Source organism: Poecilia formosa, unplaced genomic scaffold (assembly GCF_000485575.1).
Source record: "Poecilia formosa unplaced genomic scaffold, Poecilia_formosa-5.1.2 Scaffold41, whole genome shotgun sequence".
Lineage (NCBI taxonomy): Eukaryota > Metazoa > Chordata > Actinopteri > Cyprinodontiformes > Poeciliidae > Poecilia > Poecilia formosa.
Genome location: NW_006799980.1, coordinates 2698034 through 2721534, shown reverse-complemented (window position 1 = coordinate 2721534; position 23501 = coordinate 2698034). Strand labels below are relative to the sequence as shown.

Genomic DNA, 23501 nt, shown 5'->3' with positions numbered 1-23501 from the left:
GGTAGAATTAAGGCAGCATCAACAGAGTCTTAATGACGTCTTTGTTGTCATTCAACAGGGACAACATCTTGAAGGAAGACCCCGATAAACCAAGGAAGATGACGAGCAAGGAGGGAGACGGTGAAGAGGAGGAGTCTCTTTCCTCCCCACTCACAGATGTAGGTGAACAGTGGCCGCGGTCTGCTTCCTGAACTCTTTAAATTTTTTTCTGCAAAATTTGTTGAGGAAAACACTCTTAGAACTGTATTCTGTTATGATTTCTGCCTCATTTAACCTGTCATTCACGAGAGGACCCAAATTTGGGTCCTCTCGTGACAAGGGTGTCAAACTCCAGTCCTCAAGGGCCGCTGTCCTGCAACTTTTAGATGTGCCTCTGCTGTACCACACCTGAAAAGAATAATTAGGTCATTAGCAAGGCTCAGGAGAACCGATCTACACAGGGAGGAGGTAATTAAGCCATTTCATTCCACTGTTTTTTACCTGTGGCACATCTAAACACTGCAGGACAGCGGCCCTTGAGGACTGGAGTTTGACACCCCTGTCATTGTGAATGACAACCTGTGAATGACAGGTTAATGCGGACCGACTATTCTGACGAGATTCAGTTCACAGAGTTTCGACGCAGCCTACAAAAGTATAGGAACGTATGGAAACGGTTATCCTCCAGATGTGGAGAACTACGGAAACCTTTTCAGACTATACGTTTTAATCACAATCTCTAATTATCATTTAATTTCTTCAATCTTTCTTACTTGTCTGTCTTTCTCTCTTTTTTTCCTTTGCATATTCTGTATTTAAAGCCTGTTTGCCACAGAAATACTCATCACAAATTCATTGTAATAATTAAAATTACGATAAATCACAGAACTCTGGAAAGCTAAGTCTGAGAAAAGGATGGAAAATACTTATATTCCTTAGCTCCTTTCACATTTAAAACCTAAACTCTACTGAACCATCTGTCATAGTGAACCTTTGCATTCTTGCTTGTTGGAAAATGTGAAAAGAATTTGAATTTGGAGAGAACCTGAACTTTTTTTCCACATTGTCGATGAACACAGCTGTTATGACTTAACTGTATGAAACCAAGCTTCTTGTAAACTGATTATGATACTTTTTTAGCCTGATGATTTTTGACCGTCGTAATAGTGTGTCGTTGTAGAATGGAGTTAAAAGGTCTCACTGTTTTCTTTGTTGTTGTTGCTCCAGCCGACGATCAAGTACGAGGAGCAGCCCGACTTCGTCACGGCGACCGGCGGCACCCTGCACCTCTACCAGCTGGAGGGCCTCAACTGGCTGCGCTTCTCCTGGGCTCAGGGCACCGACACCATCCTGGCCGATGAAATGGGTCTGGGCAAAACCATCCAGACAATCGTCTTTCTCTACTCACTGTTCAAGGAGGTACTGCTGGGATCATTTCTGCTTTATCGCGTTTTCTGATTCTGTCGATTCACCGACACCGTCCCTTTTTTTTTTTTTTTTCCCCCTCTCAGGGCCACACAAAGGGTCCTTTCCTGGTCAGTGCGCCCCTCTCCACTATTATAAACTGGGAGAGGGAGTTTGAGATGTGGGCACCTGATTTTTACGTGGTGACGTACACGGGAGACAAAGACAGCCGAGCCATCATCAGAGAGAACGAGTTCACGTTCGACGACTCCATCAAAGCCGGAAAGAAGGCCTTCAAACTCAGGGTGAGACGGCGCTAATGGTTGCTAACAACTCCGACTTTTTTTTTTCTTTCAGAAAAGCATCCGTTTATTCTTCTTCTCTTGTTTCCCTTGCTGCAGCGCGAGGCTCCCATTAAATTTCACGTCCTTCTGACCTCCTATGAGTTGGTGACCATCGATCAGACGGCGCTCAAGTCCATCGACTGGGCGTGTCTGGTGGTGGACGAGGCTCACCGCCTCAAAAACAACCAGTCCAAGGTGCCGCTGCTCTGTCACTGTTAATGCTCGGGCTGAAACGATTAATCGGATTAACCGCGATTAATCGCGATTAATAGATTGTTGAAATAATGGTCAACCAATTTAGTAATAGATTAATCTAAATGAAAGCAGATCTTTCTTTAAATGAAAGATCTGCTGAATGTGCGCACTATTTTATCTGATTAATCATCCGAACAATCGATTCCTAAAATAATTGTTGTATGTCTGTTGTAACCAGGATGTGGGATAAAAAATATCTTTCCTTAATTAAGAAACAGCTGAAAGACTTCTTTTGTTAATGACGATAGGAGTCGGATTTGTCTTTTTCTGCAGTGACATGATCAGTAGAGCTCAGTTCTTTCTTTGCGTATTTGCAGTTCTTCAGGCGTTTAAATGACTACAAAATCGACTACAAGCTGCTGCTGACTGGAACTCCTCTGCAGAACAACCTCGAAGAGTTGTTTCACCTGCTCAACTTCCTCACCCCGAATCGCTTCAAGTACGACTCCTCTTCTTAGGCAAATGTTTTCCCTTTCTCCCTCCGCTATTAAAGCCGGATGGCTGTTTTTCATACCGACTCTCTTCTTCCGCGCAGCAACCTGGAGGGCTTCCTGGAAGAGTTTGCCGACATCTCCAAAGAGGACCAGATCAAGAAGCTCCACGACCTGCTGGGGCCTCACATGCTGCGGAGGCTCAAGGCCGACGTGTTTAAGAACATGCCGGCTAAGACCGAGCTGATTGTCAGAGTGGAGCTGAGCCCCATGCAGAAGTACGCTTCACACAAATAACTAGTTTAACAATTAAACGCAATCGGTGTAGCGGTACGTACGTGTGTGTGTGTGTGTGTGTGTGTGTGTACCATCTGTCACCAGCGATCGTGACTCAGTAAGAAGCTGCACACGTGTGAAATGAAAATAAGCCTCGAGTTACTCCACTCCACGCCAAACTAATGCCTAAATAGGTGGTTGGAGACCTACGTGGTTGTTTTTATTTACCGTTGCTTTCCACATTATCTTGTAGTTTTGCTCTTATGGCAAGACATTTGTGGCTTTTATTCTGTGCCCACACTATAAAGAGTCATTTTTGCCTACTAGTTACTAACTTGCTGTACGCGCTTTGCTACGTCTGATACAGTGTAGTTAACACCATTAAATGTCAGGCACCAACACACACGGAATTAAATTTAATTACATTTATTTTACATGTCCTTACACAGTTGTAAACATTTTTAGCTTTACTTTTCAATCTTACTTGAAGTTAAGGCTAGAGCATTTCAAAGAAACATTAATTAATATGTTTGCTCTATTTTCATAAGAAGTACATTTCAGTTTTGGACTTACAACGTTTGCTTGACAAATAGCCTTTAGGACATTATTTAATTCAAACTGGATGAAAGTTTTCAACATGTTTTTGTTTTTTTTTTCAATGCAAAGTGAATTTAACAGGACTTCCTTAGAGTGCTTCTCACTAAACACGATTCATTCATTTCATTGTCCTTTTTTCCTTTTTCCTGAGTGTTATTTTCTCGTTAAAAGAATTTTGTTTTGCTTTGCACTGATTATTTTTTCCTAATTTCATGGCTTTGTCGTTTTGCTTTGGGAAAAACAGGAAGTACTACAAGCTGATTCTGACCAAGAACTTTGAGGCTCTGAACTCGAAAGGCGGAGGAAACCAGGTGTCTCTGCTCAACATCATGATGGACCTGAAGAAGTGCTGCAACCACCCGTACCTCTTCCCTGTCGCCTCCATGGTGAGAACATAAGGAAACATTTATACAAAAAAAAACCTCTATCTCTATCTACATATCTCTACAAACTCTATCTAAAGCCTAGAAAGTTGAAGTTTGTTCTTCAAATAACCAACTTTGTTGAGCAAATAACTTTAATAAACCTGAACTTGCTGTATAGCGACATCCTGTGGTGAGACGTGGTAGTGCAACTCCCATGCCCTTAATTCAGCCAGCAAACCCCAACGAGTCCCCCAGTGTTAACTCTTTTGTTTTACACATGTTCCTGCAGGAAGCCCAGAAAACACCCAGCGGAGCGTACGAAGGCTCGGCCCTCACCAAGGCCTCTGGAAAACTGACGCTGCTGCAGAAGATGCTGAGGAAGCTGAAAGATCAGGGGCATCGAGTTCTGGTCTTCTCACAGGTAGAAACACAACACACACAGACCGTGGATAAACACAGAGAAACACATCCACATGCATGTTTTCTGAGCAACTTCATGAACACACTTTGAAGTTTCAGGATGGGCGATCAAAGATTTCCTCTGTATCTTTTTGGGGGGTTTTTTTGTAGATGACTAAAATGCTGGATTTATTAGAAGATTTTCTGGACTATGAGGGTTACAAGTACGAGAGGATTGATGGAGGCATCACAGGCGCACTGAGACAAGAGGCCATCGACAGATTCAACGGTAAGACAGAAGAGTCATTATTATCATTATTAGGGCTGTAGTGATAAAACATAAGAAGATACACAATATCAGGTTCAAATGTTTTGAAGAACAACACAGAGATCCCCTTTTTGCACTTAAATAAAGTCCCGATCTGTGTTTATTAAAAATATCCAATCAGTTCCTTAATTCTGTGCAGGTTTCACTTCAGGTTTCTTTATTTTTCAATCATTTTGAAAAACATTGAAATCAAAAGATTTTACACGTTAGTGTTTTAATAAACATCCAGTCAATCAATTATACAGTCTTGTGTTTATTACTGTTTAGATTTTAACTTCATACTGCCTGTTTGCACACCATGGCACATTTTATTTCTGTTGAATACAATCCCAGTTATGCTGGTATTTAAAGTGCATTCACTCCACATTTATTTGCGTTTCTTTTTTTTTTTTTTCTCCCTCTCACACTCGCAGCTCCCGGGGCGTGTCAGTTTTGCTTCTTGCTCTCCACCAGAGCCGGAGGTCTGGGCATAAACCTGGCTACGGCCGACACGGTCATCATCTTCGACTCCGACTGGAACCCCCACAATGACATTCAGGTGCAGTTCAGCTCCTCCGCAGTAAAGGTTTTCGGTGTCACCTTTATTCGCGCCTTAACGGAAACAGGACTGTTTCCCGCGCAGGCGTTCAGCAGAGCTCATCGCATCGGGCAAGCCAACAAGGTGATGATCTACCGCTTCGTGACGCGAGCCAGCGTGGAGGAGCGCATCACCCAGGTAGCCAAAAGGAAGATGATGCTGACCCACCTGGTGGTGCGGCCAGGTCTGGGATCCAAGGCCGGCTCCATGACGAAGCAGGAGCTGGATGACATCCTCAAGTTTGGGACGGAGGAGCTCTTCAAGGATGAAGGAGAAGGTGAGGAAATGACGCGTGTCGGGCTGGGGTTTTAGCGAAGCTTGCTCTGCTGATTGAAACCATATCAACTGAAACGATTAATCGGTTTAATCGTGATTAATCTATCAAAAAGGTCGTCAACGAGTACTTTGATTAATCGCTAACTAAAGTGTAGTTAACAATTGTATGTTTTTAATGTATTTCTAGTATGTAAAATAGCTTTAAATAGTTGAATGAAAAATCTGCAGAATGTGACCATTTTTGTTTTCTGATTAATCGTCATAATAATCGATTACTAAAATAATACTTAGCCACAGCCTCTAACGAGCTTTTATGACTCTGCCTCTGCCAGGTATGAAGAACAACTCTGGGGACAAAGTAGAGGACGAGGGCAGCGTCATCCACTACGACAGCACCGCCATCGAGAGGCTGCTGGACCGCAGCCAGGACGCCACAGACGACTCGGACGTCCAGAACATGAACGAGTACCTGAGCTCCTTTAAGGTCGCCCAGTACATGGTCCGAGAGGAGGACAAGGTGAGCTGGAAGCAGGGGCGACGCAGAGTCACAAAGTTGCGCTGATGTGTACTGAACGGATTGCTTCCTGGCAGGGCTAAAGAGAATTTTGGGGTATGCGACGTTGTATTGTTTGTATCTCGGATGTTAGAGTTAAAACAAGCTCTTTCTTGTTTGCACACACTTGTCACAAACAGCGAAAGTTCTGGTTTAGAGTTTCTTTTACAATTTGCATTACTTACACACACTCAAAAAGGAAGACGGAGAGACCTGGAGCTCTCTAGTATTGAGGATGCAGAGCAGAATCATCCAAAATAAACATTTTAATTTATTTGGTCTTCGGCCCAGAAACTGTATACGCTCCAGGGAGGCTGCTCTGCTGCAGATTAATGGCAACGCTGTCGTTTCCTTTCCAGAGAATATTAGTTAACCTAGAAACTAAACGCTGCCAAGTTTATCCTTTTGTATCATTTTGACACTATCTCTATATCAGGAGTCGTATTGCAAACTTCCTGGAAACTCACAATGAGAAAAAAAGAGAGCTCTTCTTCTTATTAAAAGGCAATGATGATAAAAAAAATAAAAAAAATCTGACAAGTAGCATGTAAAACATAAAGGCTGTGTCAGAATAAACTGGTACCATGTCGATGAGGGGCGTTTTTGCCCAGTTTCTAACCCAGCACCAGTTTTGCTGCCGAAACAGGAGGAAAGCCTCTTTCAACAGGAGATGGAGGCGGGTTCACTGGTAACAGCAGCCAATCAAAACATGTGGTGTGCCATGTTTAAAAGTCCAGAGGTTAGGGCTGCTTTAAAAAAACAAACAAAAAAATACACACAGCCCAGTGAAATCACTGTACTTAAGCAAAGAGATAAAGTTGGATTATAACTCAGGCTGATGGTCTCTTATCTTCACCTGTCGGAGACTTTAAATAGGTCAATACTCTATTTATAGCCGTGCCGAAAGCTTTCCCCCGATTTCATGAATGTTTTCGTTTCCCAGCTGCCGGTGCAGATGAGCAGTCAGATGATTAGAATTGGGCAGCGTTCACAAGCGCCGCTTCGCTTGTTGTTTGAAACGGCATTAATAAACCAAGGTGGCGATATTAGCGCCTCTGCTGGCAGGGACACACCGCGGTTCCGACATGCCGCAGGGATCATGAGAACAGCGCTGGGCTTGTTTACATCACATCTGTCTGACAGAGTTCAGTTAGTTTATGTGTTAATCTAAATGATAAATCTCCCTCTCACGCCAGAAGTAATTATAGAGCGATGCAGGGTGATGATGAATCCAACGAGTTAATTAGACTGCAGGCAGGCCTCGACACATCCAAACTGTTTATGGCTTTTACATAATGTTTTTAAATTCAGTCAAGACAGAGGTTGGTGTCTTTGGACCAGAACATCTAAAAACAGCCGTATTTACTTCCTGACCTTGGATGGGATTAAATTGACCTCCACCAAAGATGTCAGGAACCTTGACGTCATATTTGACCAGATTAAACCTTCAAATTCCCTATTAAACACGTTGGCTTTTTAGCTCCTATTGTATCTAATGCTAAATTGTTTTCAGGTTGTCTAACCAGCTCCTGAACATTAGTCTAGTCTTGTAGCAGAATCTCAATTTGATTTGCAGTTCTACTGAGTCATTGTAGATATGGTGGTGCATATCTACAATATCTACATCTAGGATGGTAGATATAGTACGTACTGCACACAGTATAGATATACAATAGATAACACTCTAGATATACATATTGTAGATATGTATATTGTTTATTGTATATTGTTCTCGTGATAAATTTCTTATCATGACAACAATTTAGATTCATCATTGTTATGATAAATTCTAATTAATGATCTTTAAAACCTCCCACCCCCAGCATTGATTTATAGTTTTACTATTTGTTCCACTCAATGAAAGCATCAATAAATACCAACAAATTTGGAAGTACAATTACTCTGTGCAATTTAGTGATACAAATTACCCTGGGAATATTTTTCAAAAGCGTTATTTGTATTTCTATGGCTAAAGTCACGGTTACCTGAAAAAGATGTAATAAATAGTTCCCAAGACCTTTCTGTGATCGCAACTGTTATTGCTATCGCAAATTATCATGATAAAACGTCAAGTCCACATCGACCACAACTGACATTGAGGGTCGCTGTGACCTCTGACCTCTCACCCCAGTTTGTTTTAGTTTTCTGCCACAAATTAATTCAGCTGTGCTCTGAATTACTTGCTTCGTCCCCAATGTGACTTCTGGGAAACCGTCTCCCGCCACTGCACATTACAGTACGATGAGTCTACGCAATTAGCCTTTTCCAATCTGTGTGCCTGTAGATTGAGGAGATCGAGCGGGAGATCATCAAGCAGGAGGAGAACGTGGACCCGGACTACTGGGAGAAGCTGCTGCGGCATCACTACGAGCAGCAGCAGGAGGACCTGGCCAGCAAGCTAGGTAAAGGGAAGAGGAACCGCAAGCCTGTGAACTACAACGACGCTGCGCAGGAAGACCAAGGTAATGACCGGCTTTGGATCTGGGGAGGCTCACATGAGTTTGGCGAAATCCTACCAGCTGTTTCATGCTGCCGATGCTGTAGGAAGAGGATCAAGCTTGTGTTTAAAAAAAGAAATATTGTTTAGGACAACCCAATTTACTGGGTTGGTGTTTTACCTGAGAATCGTTGGGATGTAAGGCATTATTTGCAGAGTGGAAGGGAATGGGCCTGGCCTATTGACAAAGCACCGTGTGCTGTTTCAGAGTGGCATGCTGACATTTCAGATAACCAGTCCGAATACTCCGTGGGCTCCGAGGAGGAGGACGAGGACTTCGACGATCGGCCAGAAGGTAAGGAGCGATAGAAACAAAGACAGAAATCCAGAAGATGACACGTCAAATCAATAGGAAACTACTCGTGAAAGATTGTCCGACACGCCCGCGGGTCTGCGTTGAATCACAGTCTGACTTTGATTTAGTCGTTGCGGCTTTTTCTGGCAGACCCGCGTGAGTTTAGACTGCCAAGAATTCCAACCATCTCCTACAGGAGAGAGAGAGATGGAAGAAAAAACTTCAATCACATACGGATTGTGTTTTTCTTTTGTTTTTTTTTTATTCCTTGACATCCACCGGCGATAAATCTAAGGATAAATCTGTAACATAATGTTAATAGTCTCTCCTTAATCTCAGCTAATATTCCTCCGTGGCTTGTCACACGGTTTCTGTTGGCTGCTCTCGTTCGCAGGTCGGAGGCAGTCACGTCGACAGCTGAGGAATGAGAAAGATAAACCTCTGCCTCCTCTTCTGGCCAGAGTGGGAGGCAACCTAGAGGTCTGTCCACCGAAACAATAAGTCCTCCTTCAACTTCTGGGCTGTTTGATTCTGATTGTTTTGGAAATGGGTCTAAACTGGCTCTCTGTTTATTTCATAATTAATGTGAAAAATCTTATCTTAAACGAGAGTTCACTGTAAAGCTAATCCATCTCTAAAAAAAAAAGTGAATTTTCTTGTTTATCCTGATAGTAGTGTAATTACATTGGTCTCCATCGCTCATGTTTTGACTCTAAGTTTATTTTGTCATTATCAAGCTGCTGAACTTTCTCAGAAAAACCTTTTTTAAAAAACGTCTCCTGGAGCTACATAGTGCCTTGCAAAAGTATTCACAACTCTTGGAATTGCTTTAGATTTTTTTTTTTACGTTACAACCGTAACCATCGATACTTTTTTGCTGGGATTTTCAACTGTTTGTATGAACACACATCTGAAAAGTGTGGAGTGCATTTATAATAAGTGATATTTTGTTGAACAACCTTTGAGTGCAAATCTTTCGGGTTCTGCCTGTAATAGCGTTGCACTTGGACAGGCTGAAGTTTTTATCAACTAAAATGTTTTATTTTGATCTCATCTGAACGGAACGTCTGTCCTCCATAGATTTACTGTGTTTATTGTTAAACAGCTGAGACCAGAATTGATCTCTAATGGGGTAAAGAATGCTTTAATACAAAGGGACATCACACTTTTTTGATGTTTATATATAAAACTATGAATACCTTTTCTTTGACTGCACAATTATGTCTTGATTTGTCGCTGTATGCCACAAATCCTCAGTAAGCTACAGTGAAGTTTGCAGTTGTGTGAAAAAAAAAGTAAATAAGTTCAAGGGATTTAGATACTTTTTACAAACTACAGGTGTTTTTTTTTCCCCAGCTCTTCAGCTGTCCTCAGCGCCACTTTGCAGAAAAATGAAATGCTTCTTATTCCCTCGATAGGTTCTTGGTTTCAACACACGGCAGCGCAAAGCCTTCCTGAACGCGGTGATGCGTTGGGGTATGCCGTCTCAGGACGCGTTCTCGTCTCAGTGGCTCGTTAGGGACCTCAGGGGGAAAACCGAGAAGGAATTCAAGTAAGCAAAAACAACAAAACACCAAGTCTGTTTATCTTCATCTGACTGAGTAGTTTTTTTTTTTTGGTTTTTTTTTTATCAACTTATTGCCTTTTCTTTTTCATGCAGAGCTTACGTGTCTCTCTTCATGCGCCACCTGTGCGAGCCGGTCGCCGACGGGGCCGAGACGTTCGCCGACGGCGTCCCGAGGGAGGGCTTGTGTCGGCAGCTCGTCCTGACGCGTATCGGCGTCATGTCTCTGGTCAAGAAGAAGGTCAGAAAATGACAGACGGGGCAGAACAGAGACGGTTGTGACCACATTTTGGTTCTGTTAATCTGAAACAGGCGGTTTGTCAAAAAGACAAAAGGAGAACATGTCAGGTTTATAGATGTCAATTGATGTTTTCCCTTTGGCTAGTTTTGTTAGCACACAGTGTGTCCGCGTCTTAAAAAGTCTTAACTTCATGACATCTTTCATTCACGGAGGCATTAAATGTCTGAAATTCATTTTTAAAATTAGTTGGCCTGTAGTTAATCACAGGTCTTAAGTTTTGTCTAGACTGGACTATTAAATCTTGCATATTCTATTTTTTTGGGGACTTTTCAGAAAATGTCTGAGTTGCACTCAGTTAGCTAGCTAGCATTTCTGTGTCCATCATGAGTAAGTGCAAATTTGTCACCAGTTGGCAGGACGAAATGCATACATTTCTGTGGACATAAGTCTTGCATTCCATTCATAATGGTCGTAAAAAGGTCTTAAATTTGATTTAGTGAGGCCTGCAGAAACTCTGTTGCAACTAAAAAAAAACCCCCAAAAAGACAACATCTCCCTCAAAGAACACACAGTTCTAAACAGTCTGACCAGAGTTAAAGCCCATTTGATCTTTCCTCCTCTTTTTATTTTTTTTATTTATTTTTTGCCCATTCTGTTTCCCAATCATCATGTAACACCACAGGATGATGTTTAGTCTAACTCTGCCCAAAGAATGAGACCCTCCTGATCACTAACAGCAGTCTGGAGCTTTTAGAAATGAGTTTTTAAACAAACGTTTCAGACCGAGGGGTGACTGCGGCTCGGGCGACAGTGTTGGCTGCAGCGCGTCGAGTACAAGCGCAAAGTAAATAATTGTGATCAAAACTAAAATTTCCGTAAATAAGCATGCTGGAGGTTCCTCAAAATGTCAGCCAGTGCAGTCGTTTTCCCCCCCTGAAACAGAACAAAGTTGGATTCTGATATTTAAAATTCAACATCAGTCAGAAAACAACTTTGATAAAAATGCATGTTGACTGGTTAGAAACTCTTAATTGCTGCAGGTGGATAACAAAAAAGAATCACACAAATTCCAAACTTCTTTCTTGCAAAGACCTCCGGCGAGTTGTTTTGATTTCTGCAGCTTCGTTTGCCAGTTTATTTTACTTCATTTAAACATCTTCCACCCAGTTTGCGGTCCAACCTGTTTAGGCCTGCAGCCGTCCTGATCTGCTTGCTGTCTGTACCAAGGGGAAATGTTTGATAAGCTGCCAAGTCCAAACGGCATGCCATTGGTTTATTTAGGGGAAAAAAATATATATTATAATTGATAAACTATGCACTCAGGCTTTTATTCAATTTCTTTTTTGCTCTGTTTTGGCTTCCTCGTGTCCAGATCCAAGAGTTTGAGCACATCAACGGACGGTGGAGTCTTCCGGAGCTCAAACCCGAGGTCAGCGTTGACAAATCCTCCTCCCGGGCCTCCTCTCCCGCCGCAAAGACTGCGACTCCCACACCCGACGCGAGCTTCAACAACACGCCGTGCACCTCGAAGCCAGGTAGCCGACGCGACGGGCTGTAGATCCAGCAGGGGGCGCTCCAAACTAAAGGCTCCCCGGAGTTGGACTTGTCGTTCACGTTTGTTTGTTTGTTTGTTTGTCTGTCTGAACGCACACAGCGACTCCTGCTCCCTCGGAGAGGCTGGAGAAGAACGGGAAGGAGGGCGAAAAGGAGGAGGAGAAGGGGGAGGCTGATGCCTCTGCGGAAAAGGAGAAAGTGAAGGAGAAGGAGCAACAGAAAGAGGTGGACGGCAGCAAGACCGGCGACGCCGAGGAGGTGAGGCAGTGTCCCTAGAACCTCAGCCACTCAGCTGGAGTAAGAAGAAAGTCTAAATTATGTGAGATTCACAGAAAAATTCAACTACCGGAGAATATTTTCCTCATTTTCACAATTATAGCATAAACTTTTATATATAATTATAGGCTGGTGTCAAATAAGGTGAAAGTAAAGCCAAAACATTTAATGACCATTGTACACATTTACAAACACAAACTTGATTTATTGTTTTTTTTATTATTGTTTATTCAATCAGTCATCAAACAGTTTTTTTTTTATCCATACTTCAAAGCACTGTAACAATTTAAACAGCTTGACTGAAACCGTGCAGACAGAAACACGAGGTTCATATTTATGCCTGTCCTACACTTCAAATTAAACTAAATTAATATGAAAAGCTCAAATCATTTAACTTCTTACATGTAAATCAGTAAAACGACAGAAAAGAAACAAAATAAGAACCAGATGCAACGCAATCTGAAGTTATTTTACTGTAAAGACATCAAATATTTTCTTTCTCTAAAATTTTATGAAGACTCAGTAATGAACAGGTTGACTCCTACGCCAGACATGTTTTCCAAAAAATATGACCTTTATGCAAGAGCTGTAAGGAGTAGCCCGCTGATAGCAGGAAGTGAAGAGTTCCCCTTCCCAGTTTACCGTAACCCATACAGGGAACACCGCAAGCATGTGGAAATAGGTGACCAGATCAGATAAGAACGAAATGAGGCGATTTTGGCTCGCCCGGAAACCTCCACATGTGACAAGAGACTAACACATCGTCAGTCCTGTGGCAAAACACGGCGGTGGCCGCATTATGCATTTCTTCAGGAGCGACAGGAAACCAGGTCAGAGTTGATGGATGAGCTAAATAGAGGAAAACTTGAAGAATCTGTGTTAGAGGTCGCAGCCGATAAACAGCTACAGGGGAGAGGTTTGGCTCAAAACATGTTGCCATCTCAATAGACTCCAGCTGTAATTGTAAAAAAAAAAAAAAAAAAAAATCATAAGATGTCGTGTGGGTTTATTACATAAAATCCTAATGAATATAGACTTCAGTTTGTACTTTTATTCTAATGAAATCTGAAAAGATTTTGGGGAAAATTTGGTGGATAAACCATCGAGTTCTACAACCAGATTTGCTTATGACTTTTCAAATAACTTAAAAGCTTTGCGTAAAATTTTAGAATATACTAAAAATGATTGCGTCACTCTCTTCTTGGCAGCTTTCGTCCTCAACAAAAGAATCGTCGCAGAAGGCATCGCCGAGTCAAAAGACGGACGGCAAAGAAGAGAGTAACACCAAGGAGGACGACAGGAAGGAGCCGACCGAGTTTTCAGCATCAGAGGAGAACAAACGACAAGAGGACAGCAAAGAGGAGAGTAAACAAAACACAGACGTTACGGAAAAGAAGTCAGGTGAATCACGTTTACGCTGTTCCGCATCGATGGATAAAAATAATATTAATAAAAAAAAAAAAAGATCTGTGTGACTTAAGAGAGCTTGCACTTGCAGAGGGAGAGCAGCCCGGGGAGGACAAGGAGAAAGAACAGAGGGACGAAATGCAAACATCTTCAGAGGCAGCAGAAGCCAGGGAAAAAGCCGAGGCGTCTGACCTGAAGAGAGGTGCGATAGCCTTCTTAAGAATGATGGAATACGTGCGTTACTTTTGCATAAGTAGGTGTCTATTTTTGTAGCAGAAGAGGTCAAAGGTGAAAGGGATGCCGGGAAAGAGATCAAAGCAGCCAAGGAGGAGACGACAAAGGGTAACGGGAAGCCTCAGACCGAGCGACCGCGCTTCATGTTCAACATCGCAGACGGCGGCTTCACAGGTCAGCTCTGGGTTTTTTTTGGCTTTTATAGAAGAATATTTTGTCACTCACTAAAAAAATGATCTTATGATTGAAGTAACATCGATAAAAAATCCCTGAGCTTCACAATACAAGGACTTATAGTGACAGATGAGGGCTGCACTGCTGTTGAATTGTAGAGGCATTTGCCTGGTTGGATGTGTGATTTCAGCTATTTACACATGACATTTGGTGAAAATACAGAACTAAGAATGAAGCAACATCTTTGTAAAAGTAGGTTGTGATATGTGGGATGATATTTCATGGGAAATGCAGTGTCATCCTTCCAGTTATTAATGACTAAAAAAAACTCTTTTATTGGGATTGCATACTTAGAAAAACTCCTAAATTTGTAATGACCGCATGTTATTTGCAGTATATTTACTAGTTCTTTTTAATAGTCAAGTTTTTCAGGAAAATACATTCAACTTCTACTTTCTTTTTTTTTTTTTTTTTTTTTTAAAGAAAAACATGAAAGAGAAAGGCGTAACTCAGGAAATACTTTTAACCGGTTGACCGAAACGTGTCCAGTTGTCTAAACAACATAAAATGTCCCACTTATACAAACATGTGACACATAAGTCCTGCTTTCAGAGGGTTCAAAATTAATATCACCAAGGAGCCAAATTCGCCCCGAACCTGATCGTGAACCCAGAAAAGCTGCGGGTGTGTGTGGCGGAAAAACACACCTGCCGCAGTCGGGACTCGGGAAGGTAAGCGATCTGAAAGCGGTCTCGTTGTTTTCCTCCTGCAGAGCTGCACACTCTGTGGCAGAACGAGGAGCGGGCTGCCATCTCCTCGGGTAAGATGAACGAGATCTGGCACCGTCGACACGACTTCTGGCTGCTGGCGGGAATCGTGGTGTATCCTTGACAGCGGTTGCCCAGGGGATGACCCCGCTGTGTTTGTTTATGGTTTTTTTTCTCTCTCTACTGGAAGTCAGTTGATGTTGTTCTATACAGGCAGTTTTTGGATTAAACTTTTTGGATTAAACTGGTACCAGCGTGTTCACGCGTCCTTAAAAAGTCTTAAAGTCTTAAATGACTTAAATTAAATTTAAAAAAGTAAGTTTCCCAGGAAAACCATTAATCACAGATCTCAAATTTTGTCATGGAAGGGCCATTTAATATGGTTGGTTGGGCTGCAATGTTCTGTGACTCGAGGTGGTTGAAGCTACCGCTAACTAGCTGCTAATATAAGCTAATTTCTTATACTAGCTTATATTAAAGAAAAGCTGCAGGTTAATTAGCTAATATAAGCTAATAAGCTTATATTAGCTTATCTTTATTATCATTTGCACAAATTTATCATAAGTGCCACGACTATCATGAGTAAGTGAAAATTTGTACATTTCTGAGGAGGTCCAGGTCTTAATTTCTATTCATATGTCTTGGCACTATTTGCTAAGCTGCAACCTAATAATATAAATTAATAACATACACAATACACATTTATGCTGCGATTTGTTTGTACAATAAGCTCTCGTCTCTAAATACTAAGTCAGAATCCGAAGCTGTGACATTCGCTTTAGCTGAAATTTCCTAAACAGGAGCTCCTTCTCTGACTCAGACAGTTTAATAACCCTTGACCTGTTCACCAGACACGGCTACGCTCGCTGGCAGGACATCCAGAACGATCCACAGTTCGCAATCGTCAACGAGCCGTTCAAGTCGCAGGCAAATAAAGGAAACTTCTTGGAAATGAAGAACAAGTTTTTGGCTCGGCGTTTTAAGGTAGGATTGTTTTTTTTTTTGTTTGTTTTTTTTTTACGCTTTGCGTTTGATGTCTGATATTAGAGACATTTATCCAAGTGTTTTTCTTTCATTCACATTTTCAATTCACAAAAAGAAATGGTTTTTATTGCTAAAAAAAAAATAAAAAAGGGCTAAAACGTCTCAGCATCTTCCGTCACCTGACTGCGTCCAGCAGTTAAATGACGGATGCCCCAAGGCCCACATATCGACTGAGTGGTACTGCTGACCGCTGCACTTCTGGAAGGGCTCTCATCCTGTTTTTGAGCGGTTTGCATGTTTCAGATCCTTCCCTCAACATCCTCATTTACTGTATCTCCAACTCCTACTGTTTCTTGCCATCTCCCTTTTACCAAATTCTTCAAGTTTTTCTTAAATCTGGTGACAACAGTGCACACACACATACATAAAAAAAACCCCCGAAAAGTTTCTCATATATTTCCCTCCAGGATGCTGTCAGCTGTAATTGGTTGTGTAACACAACTCCCTGTTTTGGAACACTGCTATATATAGCCAGGTTTTCCTGGACTCACTACTAATTCACAGGTTGCCTGAATTAGTCATGAAATGCCTGCAATACAGTTGTAAACAAGAGTGGAGTCTATATTTTTTGACTCGGGGCTCCTGGGTTTTCTTTTATTCATGTTTGACGTGTTTCACATTTTTCTTTAACAGTGTGCCAAATAGTGCAAAGAGAATATTTCTGAGTAAACTCGCATTTTATCCGAGGCGCCGACTGTGTCAGTTTAATGCGGAAGCTTTCGTATTCAGTCGATGGCTTTCCACTGTTATTATAAGCATTAAATTCATCCTGAAATTACACAAAGTGTTCAGAAATTACATTTGACTGAAACCTTGAAACAATTCAAACGGATTTTCCTTACAACTTTAAACGTTTTAAGGAAAACGAGACGTAGATTCCTCGTATTTTTCTTTCTTTTTTTTTTTTTTTTTTCCTCGTCAGCATAAATAAACTCATTCTGTTCCCGAGCGATTAATCCCTTGTCGATTGTGCATTACTCGAAAATAAACTAGCAATCAAATTCTTTGCTCCATCTTTTATGACCCATGTGTTGTCCTGATAGAATCACACATGGTGAGTAGAGACTGGCTGTTGCACACAGGATACAGAGTTTCAGATTACAGGAGAGGAATGTCAACAAGACGTGTTTTTACTGTGGAAAACGGAGCATGAGCGAAAATATACCCATTTTGGACACTACAGGTGTCTTTTTTTAACTTCTATTATTATTATTATTAGTCTCCTATAGAGTTTGTTTTCTATTTTGGTTTAGGTGATAAAGAAACAAAAAAAAAACAAAAAAAAACACCAGTTCAACTTGCTGCAGGTCAGCCCCTTAGAAGTTGAAGCTTTACAGTGTCTCTAAGTACTTCAAATTTAAGATTGAAATTTTGCGCACATTGTTGCATATTAGAATATTCCTGCACAAGTACATTCAAAACTAAATATTAGGACGCCAGCAACACTTATTACATGACTTTACTTTATAAATCAATAAAATAATCTGATATTCTCAATACCAAAAGTTGCTGCGGCCAATTGATTCCTAGAGCTTTGTCTCTGTCCCTGGAAGTAAATAAACTTGTGCCAGTGCAGAAACTTTTTACATAAAATATGGAGCATTGTGTAAAAAAATAAAAAATAAAAAAATGGAAAGAGGAAAAGGATAAAGAACGTTTTTTGAAAAATCCGATTTCCAGCTCCAGGAACTGTTAAGTGTAACAGCGCATCGTTATTGTGAGGTAGAGCTGCGTTTCCGTTGGTCTGGAATGTCAAAACTGGCATCTGGGAATGATGCGTTGTGAGTTGGAAAACTACTGTGAGCCGATCCGAGCTGACCTCGGCGCGTCCGTCCGTCTGTCCGTCCTGACCCCACGTCCTTCCAGCTGCGCTGCCAATAGGACCGGAATCGTGCTCGTTTTACGTTTTCAAACAATAAAAAAGCATTTTCACAATTACAGATCGTACAGTACTGTGTGTCCTTTATTTATGACTGAGGAGCGTGTAAAAGCAGTTTATTTTTGTAACTTTTGTACCCGTGCCATCCATATTACGTATTGAACTAGGGGTGACACGGGAACCTTCGCCTTTCCTGCTTGATTGGTTGTTTATGTTCAATTTTCAGACTCGGAAAATGAAAAAAAAAGAAAAGTGGCTTTTTAATACTTCGGTCAAACGACGACAAGGTCAAAGTAGCCTTATATAGCGTTTTCTCAAGATTTTATATTTTTCTTCCAGGGAATCAAAGTTTTTAATCTACTAATCAATCATTTAATGTTTTCTTTAATTTACTCCGCGAAGGTCTTACAAAACTTTTTCCTGGGATTTTGGTTAAGATGCTTTTATTACATCAGATCTTTATGGACTTTGCTGCATCCAGCTTGAAGAACACATTATCGCTACGCCGATACCGTCATTCCGAAGAACAACTTAAGATTTGACAAGACCTGCAGGTCTGGAAAAGACTGCTAACCGCTAAACAATTACAAGAGAGGGACCAAATATACACAGCACTTCATAATTTCCTTTATCCTCAGGTGTTTTTTTTAAAGTTTCAGTGGCTAATGTTGGGATTAATCTTAGGAACTTTTGCTTGTTTTGTGAATTAGCTAATCAAACAACTAAATGTCTTTGTTGTTCTTATTTAGTTAATGGTTTGTTTGGTAACAAAAATGAAAACATGAAGCTTTGTCTTGCAAGTCTTGCATGACTTTTTTTTTTCTGGTTCTAGATGCATCACCTGGCAACATTTCTGTTGGTAAATAAGTTAGTTAGTTGTCTGAGATTCTCAGATAAAACAAAGCAAAGTTCTAGAGAGAGAGAGAGAGAGAGAAAAAAAATGTGTTGTTACCCCATTTCCAAGGAACAGTGAAACCAGCATGACATGACATTATGGTTAAGTGGACAAAAAAGAAATGAGGAAGAAAGATTTCCTGTATGGAAGAAGTGACATTTTCCTCCCACTCAGTAAATAGGAATTTAACATTTTCAGACCCGAAACTAAAATATCCCCTGTTGCCTAATACCTAAGCTGAAGTATTTCCTGTGGAGATTGATTCCCCAAGCTCCATAGGAATTTGGGGAATCGGTTAAATATTTAGTGTCACAGCTTAATAATCAATGTCAGATTATCAATTCTTCATGTAATACAAACATGTATTTTATTAGGTTTCTAACTTTTATGTCTTCATCCCAGATTTCCTCCTTTATGACATAATTTCATCCGAGCTTCCATCCGCATATCGAGCCCCGGGACTGTCGTTTTTCGATATGTAACGAGTCGTTTCCGTGCTGGCAGCTGCTGGAGCAGGCGCTGGTGATCGAGGAGCAGCTGCGGCGGGCGGCTTACCTCAACATGACCCAGGACCCGAGCCACCCGGCCATGGCGCTCAACGCTCGCTTCGCCGAGGTGGAGTGCCTGGCCGAGTCGCACCAGCACCTCAGCAAGGAGTCGCTGGCAGGGAACAAGCCAGCCAACGCCGTTCTGCACAAAGGTGGGTGACAACGCCGCCCCGTCGATACGGGACGCGGTTCTGGTCATGACTTTAGATGCACATCTTGGGCATGGGTGTGGTGTTCTTTTTTGGTATTTTATCCCTGATTTAAACTTTTTTTTCTTCTTCTTCCGGGATGTAAAGGGCAATATGAACAATTATCGCAATATTTTGTGGTAATATATTACAATAATGACGGAAATGATTTTAAAAATATCGATTTAGGTAACTGTGTAGTTTGAAAAACGTTCCTATTTGAAACATTCTTCACCAGGACACCAGTCACTTAAAGAAGTGTGATTTATATCACTAAGCTGCACACAGTAACTGCATTTAACCATATCTTGGAATTCACTGATATTTATTGATGCTCTCGTGGAAGAAACAGTGGCGAAAATGGTAAAAAAAAATAAAAAATAAAAATCCCATAATACTGTACGTTTTTTTTTAACTCAATTAATTGAAAATGACCTAGACAACAATAAATCTAATTTTTTATAAGAAATCTTTCATGATAAATGACACATTAATAAATATCCACCCTTAGTTGTACAACAGACGACTTCAGTTATTTCTGAAAACAAGAATTTCCTGGTGAAGTTTTGATTTACTGTGGGTTTTCTGGTCAACATAGACACAAATAGTCAAAGTTTAAATCGTCTGACCCCAAACAGTCACCCTGTGATTAAAGAAAATTGATCGGGGTGTTTAAGGAGAATCCATTTCCACTCCCAGCCTTGAGGTTTTGTTCTTCTGTCCCTACAGAAGAACAAAACAAGATACATGCAGAGCCACAGTGGAATGGTTTAGATCAGATGATATTTATTAGTTAACATCTTGTGGAAAAAGAAAGTATGATGTCCAAATAAATATTTCCCCCTAAAATCGACAGCTAGGATCCACCTTTAGTCCTTTTAAAAAATTTATGGAGTATGACTTTAAGTCGAGTCTGGACCAGGAAAACCGACCGGCCTAAGTCTGTTACAGCTCTTAGATTTATGACCCTTCAAACAGCTCTCCAAAATACTGCCATGGCGCCGAGATGAAGAGGTTTCTGTTTTTTATTGCGATCTGTGGAGCATTTTCTGGGCAGGAAGGTGTCGCTGCTAAAAATATGGATGCAATCAAATCAGTTTTGTTGCTCATCTTTGACTCATCCCGGCCTGTAATCGCCATCGTCCTGCTTATTATTTTCCTGGAAAATAATACATTTTTTGAATTTGATGGAGGGTTTTTTTGTTTTTCTTTTGAATGAATAATAAAAGAAAAGAAATTAATGTGGCATTTTAAAGGTTAAAATCCTGAAAGTGATTGAATATTTGGTCATTTTTAACACGTCTTTGGTTGTTGTTGTTTTTTTGTGTGTTTTTTTTTTTTTTTTAATATTACGAAAACAGGCAGAATCATCAAGATGGCTGCAGAAAGTGTGTGGCGTCTCTGCAACATGCGAAGGCCCATTTATCTTAACATCACGTGACCCCGTGTGAATTAAATAAACTTTTTCTGATTTCGGTTTTTAGGCTTGTCTCGATTCAACTAGATCATCCGAAGACTAAAACGTCTCTCATCAGAACAGTCCGGTGTTGTCAGAAACCTTGTCACATTTTGGGATGGGAACTGACTTTAATTTCCATTTTATAATTGACGGCGAGAAGCTCGGCCAAGGATGTTTAGGCAACCGGATTCAGGGAAAAGTCGAAGGGAAAAATTGGCAGACAGATAATCACAGGCAAACAATGAAAGAGATACAGATCAACCCATCTGTTGTGCAATCTTTCCTGCCGTGCCGACCGCACGGCTTTGCCCCGAAAAAGCTTCGGTCATGTAGAGAAGATAAGCTCTCGCTGTGTTAAGTGATGGCTCCAAACACTTCCTCTCTGGCTCCCAAGTGATCCCGTACGTGTTTGTGTTGCAACATTTATCCTCGTTTTTTATCTGAGCTTGTGATCAGCGATTAATTTCATGTAAGGATGTGATGAAAGAGAGATCAAGAAAATAAACTCTTATATCTGATAAATACGTTACTATCTAATAGTCAGTGTCAAGAGGGAAAAACAAAAAAGTAGAATTAAAAAATTTCTCTTTGGGTGGTTAAAATAAGAAATGTCGATTTGTTCGGGAAAACCGCCCAGCATCGTTTGAAAGCTGTTGTGTAACAGCTTCTTGGTTCATGCTTCTTCTTCTTCTTCTTCTTCTTCTTCTTGTCGCTGCAGTGCTGAACCAGCTGGAGGAGCTGCTGAGCGACATGAAGGCCGACGTGACCCGGCTGCCCGCCACGCTGTCCCGAGTCCCGCCCATCGCCGCCCGCCTGCAGATGTCGGAGCGGAGCATCCTCAGCCGGCTCGCCAGCAAGGGCACCGAGACGCACACGCCCCCGGTGAGCAGCCCACACACACACACACTCACACACACACACACACACACACACACACACACACACATCTCAACACACTTCGACACACTCACAAGCTGAAACCTGCTCCATTCACCAGTGGAAAAGCAATAGATGGAGGGCGTCCAATGAAAACACACTGCCTTTTTATTCTGTCACCCACCTGCTCTTCTTGACTCCTCAATCACTTATTCAGCATTTCTTTCTCAGCTTGCATAACATCCAGTCAAGGTGCTTCTTTTGTTTTTGTTTTTTTTTTTTTGTTGTTTTTTTTAACAACATGACTTTCTCCTGCCTTTGCCCAGCCCATACCGCCGGGACCCTACGCCACCCCTCAGAACTACGGCGCGCCCTTCACCCCGGCCCCGCCGAGCGCCCTGCACATGGGAGGAGCCAACTACAGCCAGATGCCGCCGGGATCCTTCATATCAGGTCAGTGTTTTACGGGTACTGGTTTGTCCGAAGCGGTGACACGTAACACACTTTTGTGAATGAGCGGAAAGAAAGAGATGAGTTCAAAGAAAAAACTAAAACAAAAAAAAAGCATGATTTTCTGTGGATCTGATAATAACAGCAGTCAGAGATAATTTAGTGAAGCAAAACCCCACTGGGCTTGATGTGTGCGACAGTTTGGCAAGTTGATGATTTAAGAGGGATTTATGTGTCTTGGCGGGGAGGCGGAGGTTTGGAGATCGAGCTGTTGCTGCCTCGGGTGAAGGAACCGATTAGATCTCAGCGCGGCCTTCGAGCTGGCGTTTGTCATAAACCTTCTGCAATAGCAGTCATGAATACTCTTTTTATCTTCTGTTACATTTGACTTCACGATGAGGTAGCAAATTGGCCTGTGATTGCAACAGGAAACTGATTTATTGCTCTAAAAGCACAGAGACTTCCCCGAAAGAAACCCACAAACCTACATAATGTGTAATGTGACTGCAGAGGAGGAAACGCCAAAAACAAAAACGCTTCATCCGGTTTATTGCTGACGTATTCAAACGTCTTGAACTTTTCCACATTTTGTCACGTCATCATCATAAACTTCAGCGTATTTTGCTAATATTTTAAGATGTACTAAAGTTATACTGGTGAAATGGAAGTAAGAGGATACATGCTCTACGGGTTTTGTTTTTTTTTTACATTTAAAAAGTGTTCATGTGACTTCAGCAACTCAGGAAGCCGAAAAGAATTGTACTCCACACTTTTCAGATTTTCATGTATTAAAAAAACAAAACAACAACAAAAAAAACATTGAAAACATAGTTTTTCTCCTGCTTCCAAACGATTCTCTACTTTTGTGTTGCTCTAATGAAACCCCACTGAAGTTTGTGGCTGGATCATGTCAATGTGCGAAAAGGTTAAAGAACTGTGAATAGTTTCGCAAGCCTCCGTTATCTCCACCCTCACGGTTCTTCTGCAGGCCCCAGTGGCGAAACATTCGACATCGGTGGGTTCTGCAGAAGTGCTGATCCCAATAAAAGGTCGAGACTTGATTAGCTGGTAACTTGAGCTGTTTATGCTCAATAAAGCAAGATATAAAAATGGGCCAAAATGTGCTCCAATCATAACAGCAATGTCAGGAATTTTGTCTTTGTATGGTGCTGTCGCTGTGGGAAAAACATTTAGCAAAGGGAATTGGGGAAAAAAAAACAAAACATGTTCAGGCCTCCTAAAAAACCATAAATCTTAGTTTGTATTCTCTTTACTTAGTGTAATAGAATTATTTAGGTTTTAAATTAGTGGCATTGAGAACTACTTTGCTCTAGGAGGACTGTTTTTATCTGCAGCACTTTATCACCTT

At 41.3% G+C, this 23501-nt stretch overlaps 1 protein-coding gene and 1 long non-coding RNA gene across 15 annotated transcripts in view; both read left to right on the top strand.

The window, feature by feature from the left end:
• Window positions 1-23501, top strand: part of chd3 (chromodomain helicase DNA binding protein 3) — a 48481-nt gene that overhangs the window by 10962 nt on the left and 14018 nt on the right. For 7 of the 14 annotated variants that reach the window (XM_016671051.1, XM_016671052.1, XM_016671048.1 and 4 more), the window contains exons 13-39: window positions 59-158; window positions 1207-1398; window positions 1491-1688; window positions 1785-1922; window positions 2300-2421; window positions 2518-2691; window positions 3531-3672; window positions 3941-4072; window positions 4222-4339; window positions 4792-4916; window positions 5001-5232; window positions 5564-5748; window positions 8069-8246; window positions 8490-8576; window positions 8971-9056; window positions 9995-10128; window positions 10237-10381; window positions 11754-11916; window positions 12036-12193; window positions 13420-13612; window positions 13710-13820; window positions 13892-14026; window positions 14799-14907; window positions 15645-15777; window positions 19116-19311; window positions 21525-21688; window positions 22009-22135. In XM_016671051.1, coding sequence (XP_016526537.1) covers window positions 59-158; window positions 1207-1398; window positions 1491-1688; window positions 1785-1922; window positions 2300-2421; window positions 2518-2691; window positions 3531-3672; window positions 3941-4072; window positions 4222-4339; window positions 4792-4916; window positions 5001-5232; window positions 5564-5748; window positions 8069-8246; window positions 8490-8576; window positions 8971-9056; window positions 9995-10128; window positions 10237-10381; window positions 11754-11916; window positions 12036-12193; window positions 13420-13612; window positions 13710-13820; window positions 13892-14026; window positions 14799-14907; window positions 15645-15777; window positions 19116-19311; window positions 21525-21688; window positions 22009-22135 — 3977 coding nt within the window. The remainder of the gene's footprint in view (window positions 1-58; window positions 159-1206; window positions 1399-1490; window positions 1689-1784; window positions 1923-2299; window positions 2422-2517; window positions 2692-3530; window positions 3673-3940; window positions 4073-4221; window positions 4340-4791; window positions 4917-5000; window positions 5233-5563; window positions 5749-8068; window positions 8247-8489; window positions 8577-8970; window positions 9057-9994; window positions 10129-10236; window positions 10382-11753; window positions 11917-12035; window positions 12194-13419; window positions 13613-13709; window positions 13821-13891; window positions 14027-14798; window positions 14908-15644; window positions 15778-19115; window positions 19312-21524; window positions 21689-22008; window positions 22136-23501) is intronic. The other 7 variants (XM_007551366.2, XM_016671053.1, XM_016671047.1 and 4 more) reach the window with 3 other exon arrangements.
• LOC107836138 (uncharacterized) lies at window positions 14937-15476 on the top strand. Its single transcript, XR_001661991.1, has 2 exons — window positions 14937-15284; window positions 15322-15476. It is a non-coding gene; the product is annotated as an uncharacterized LOC107836138 (long non-coding RNA).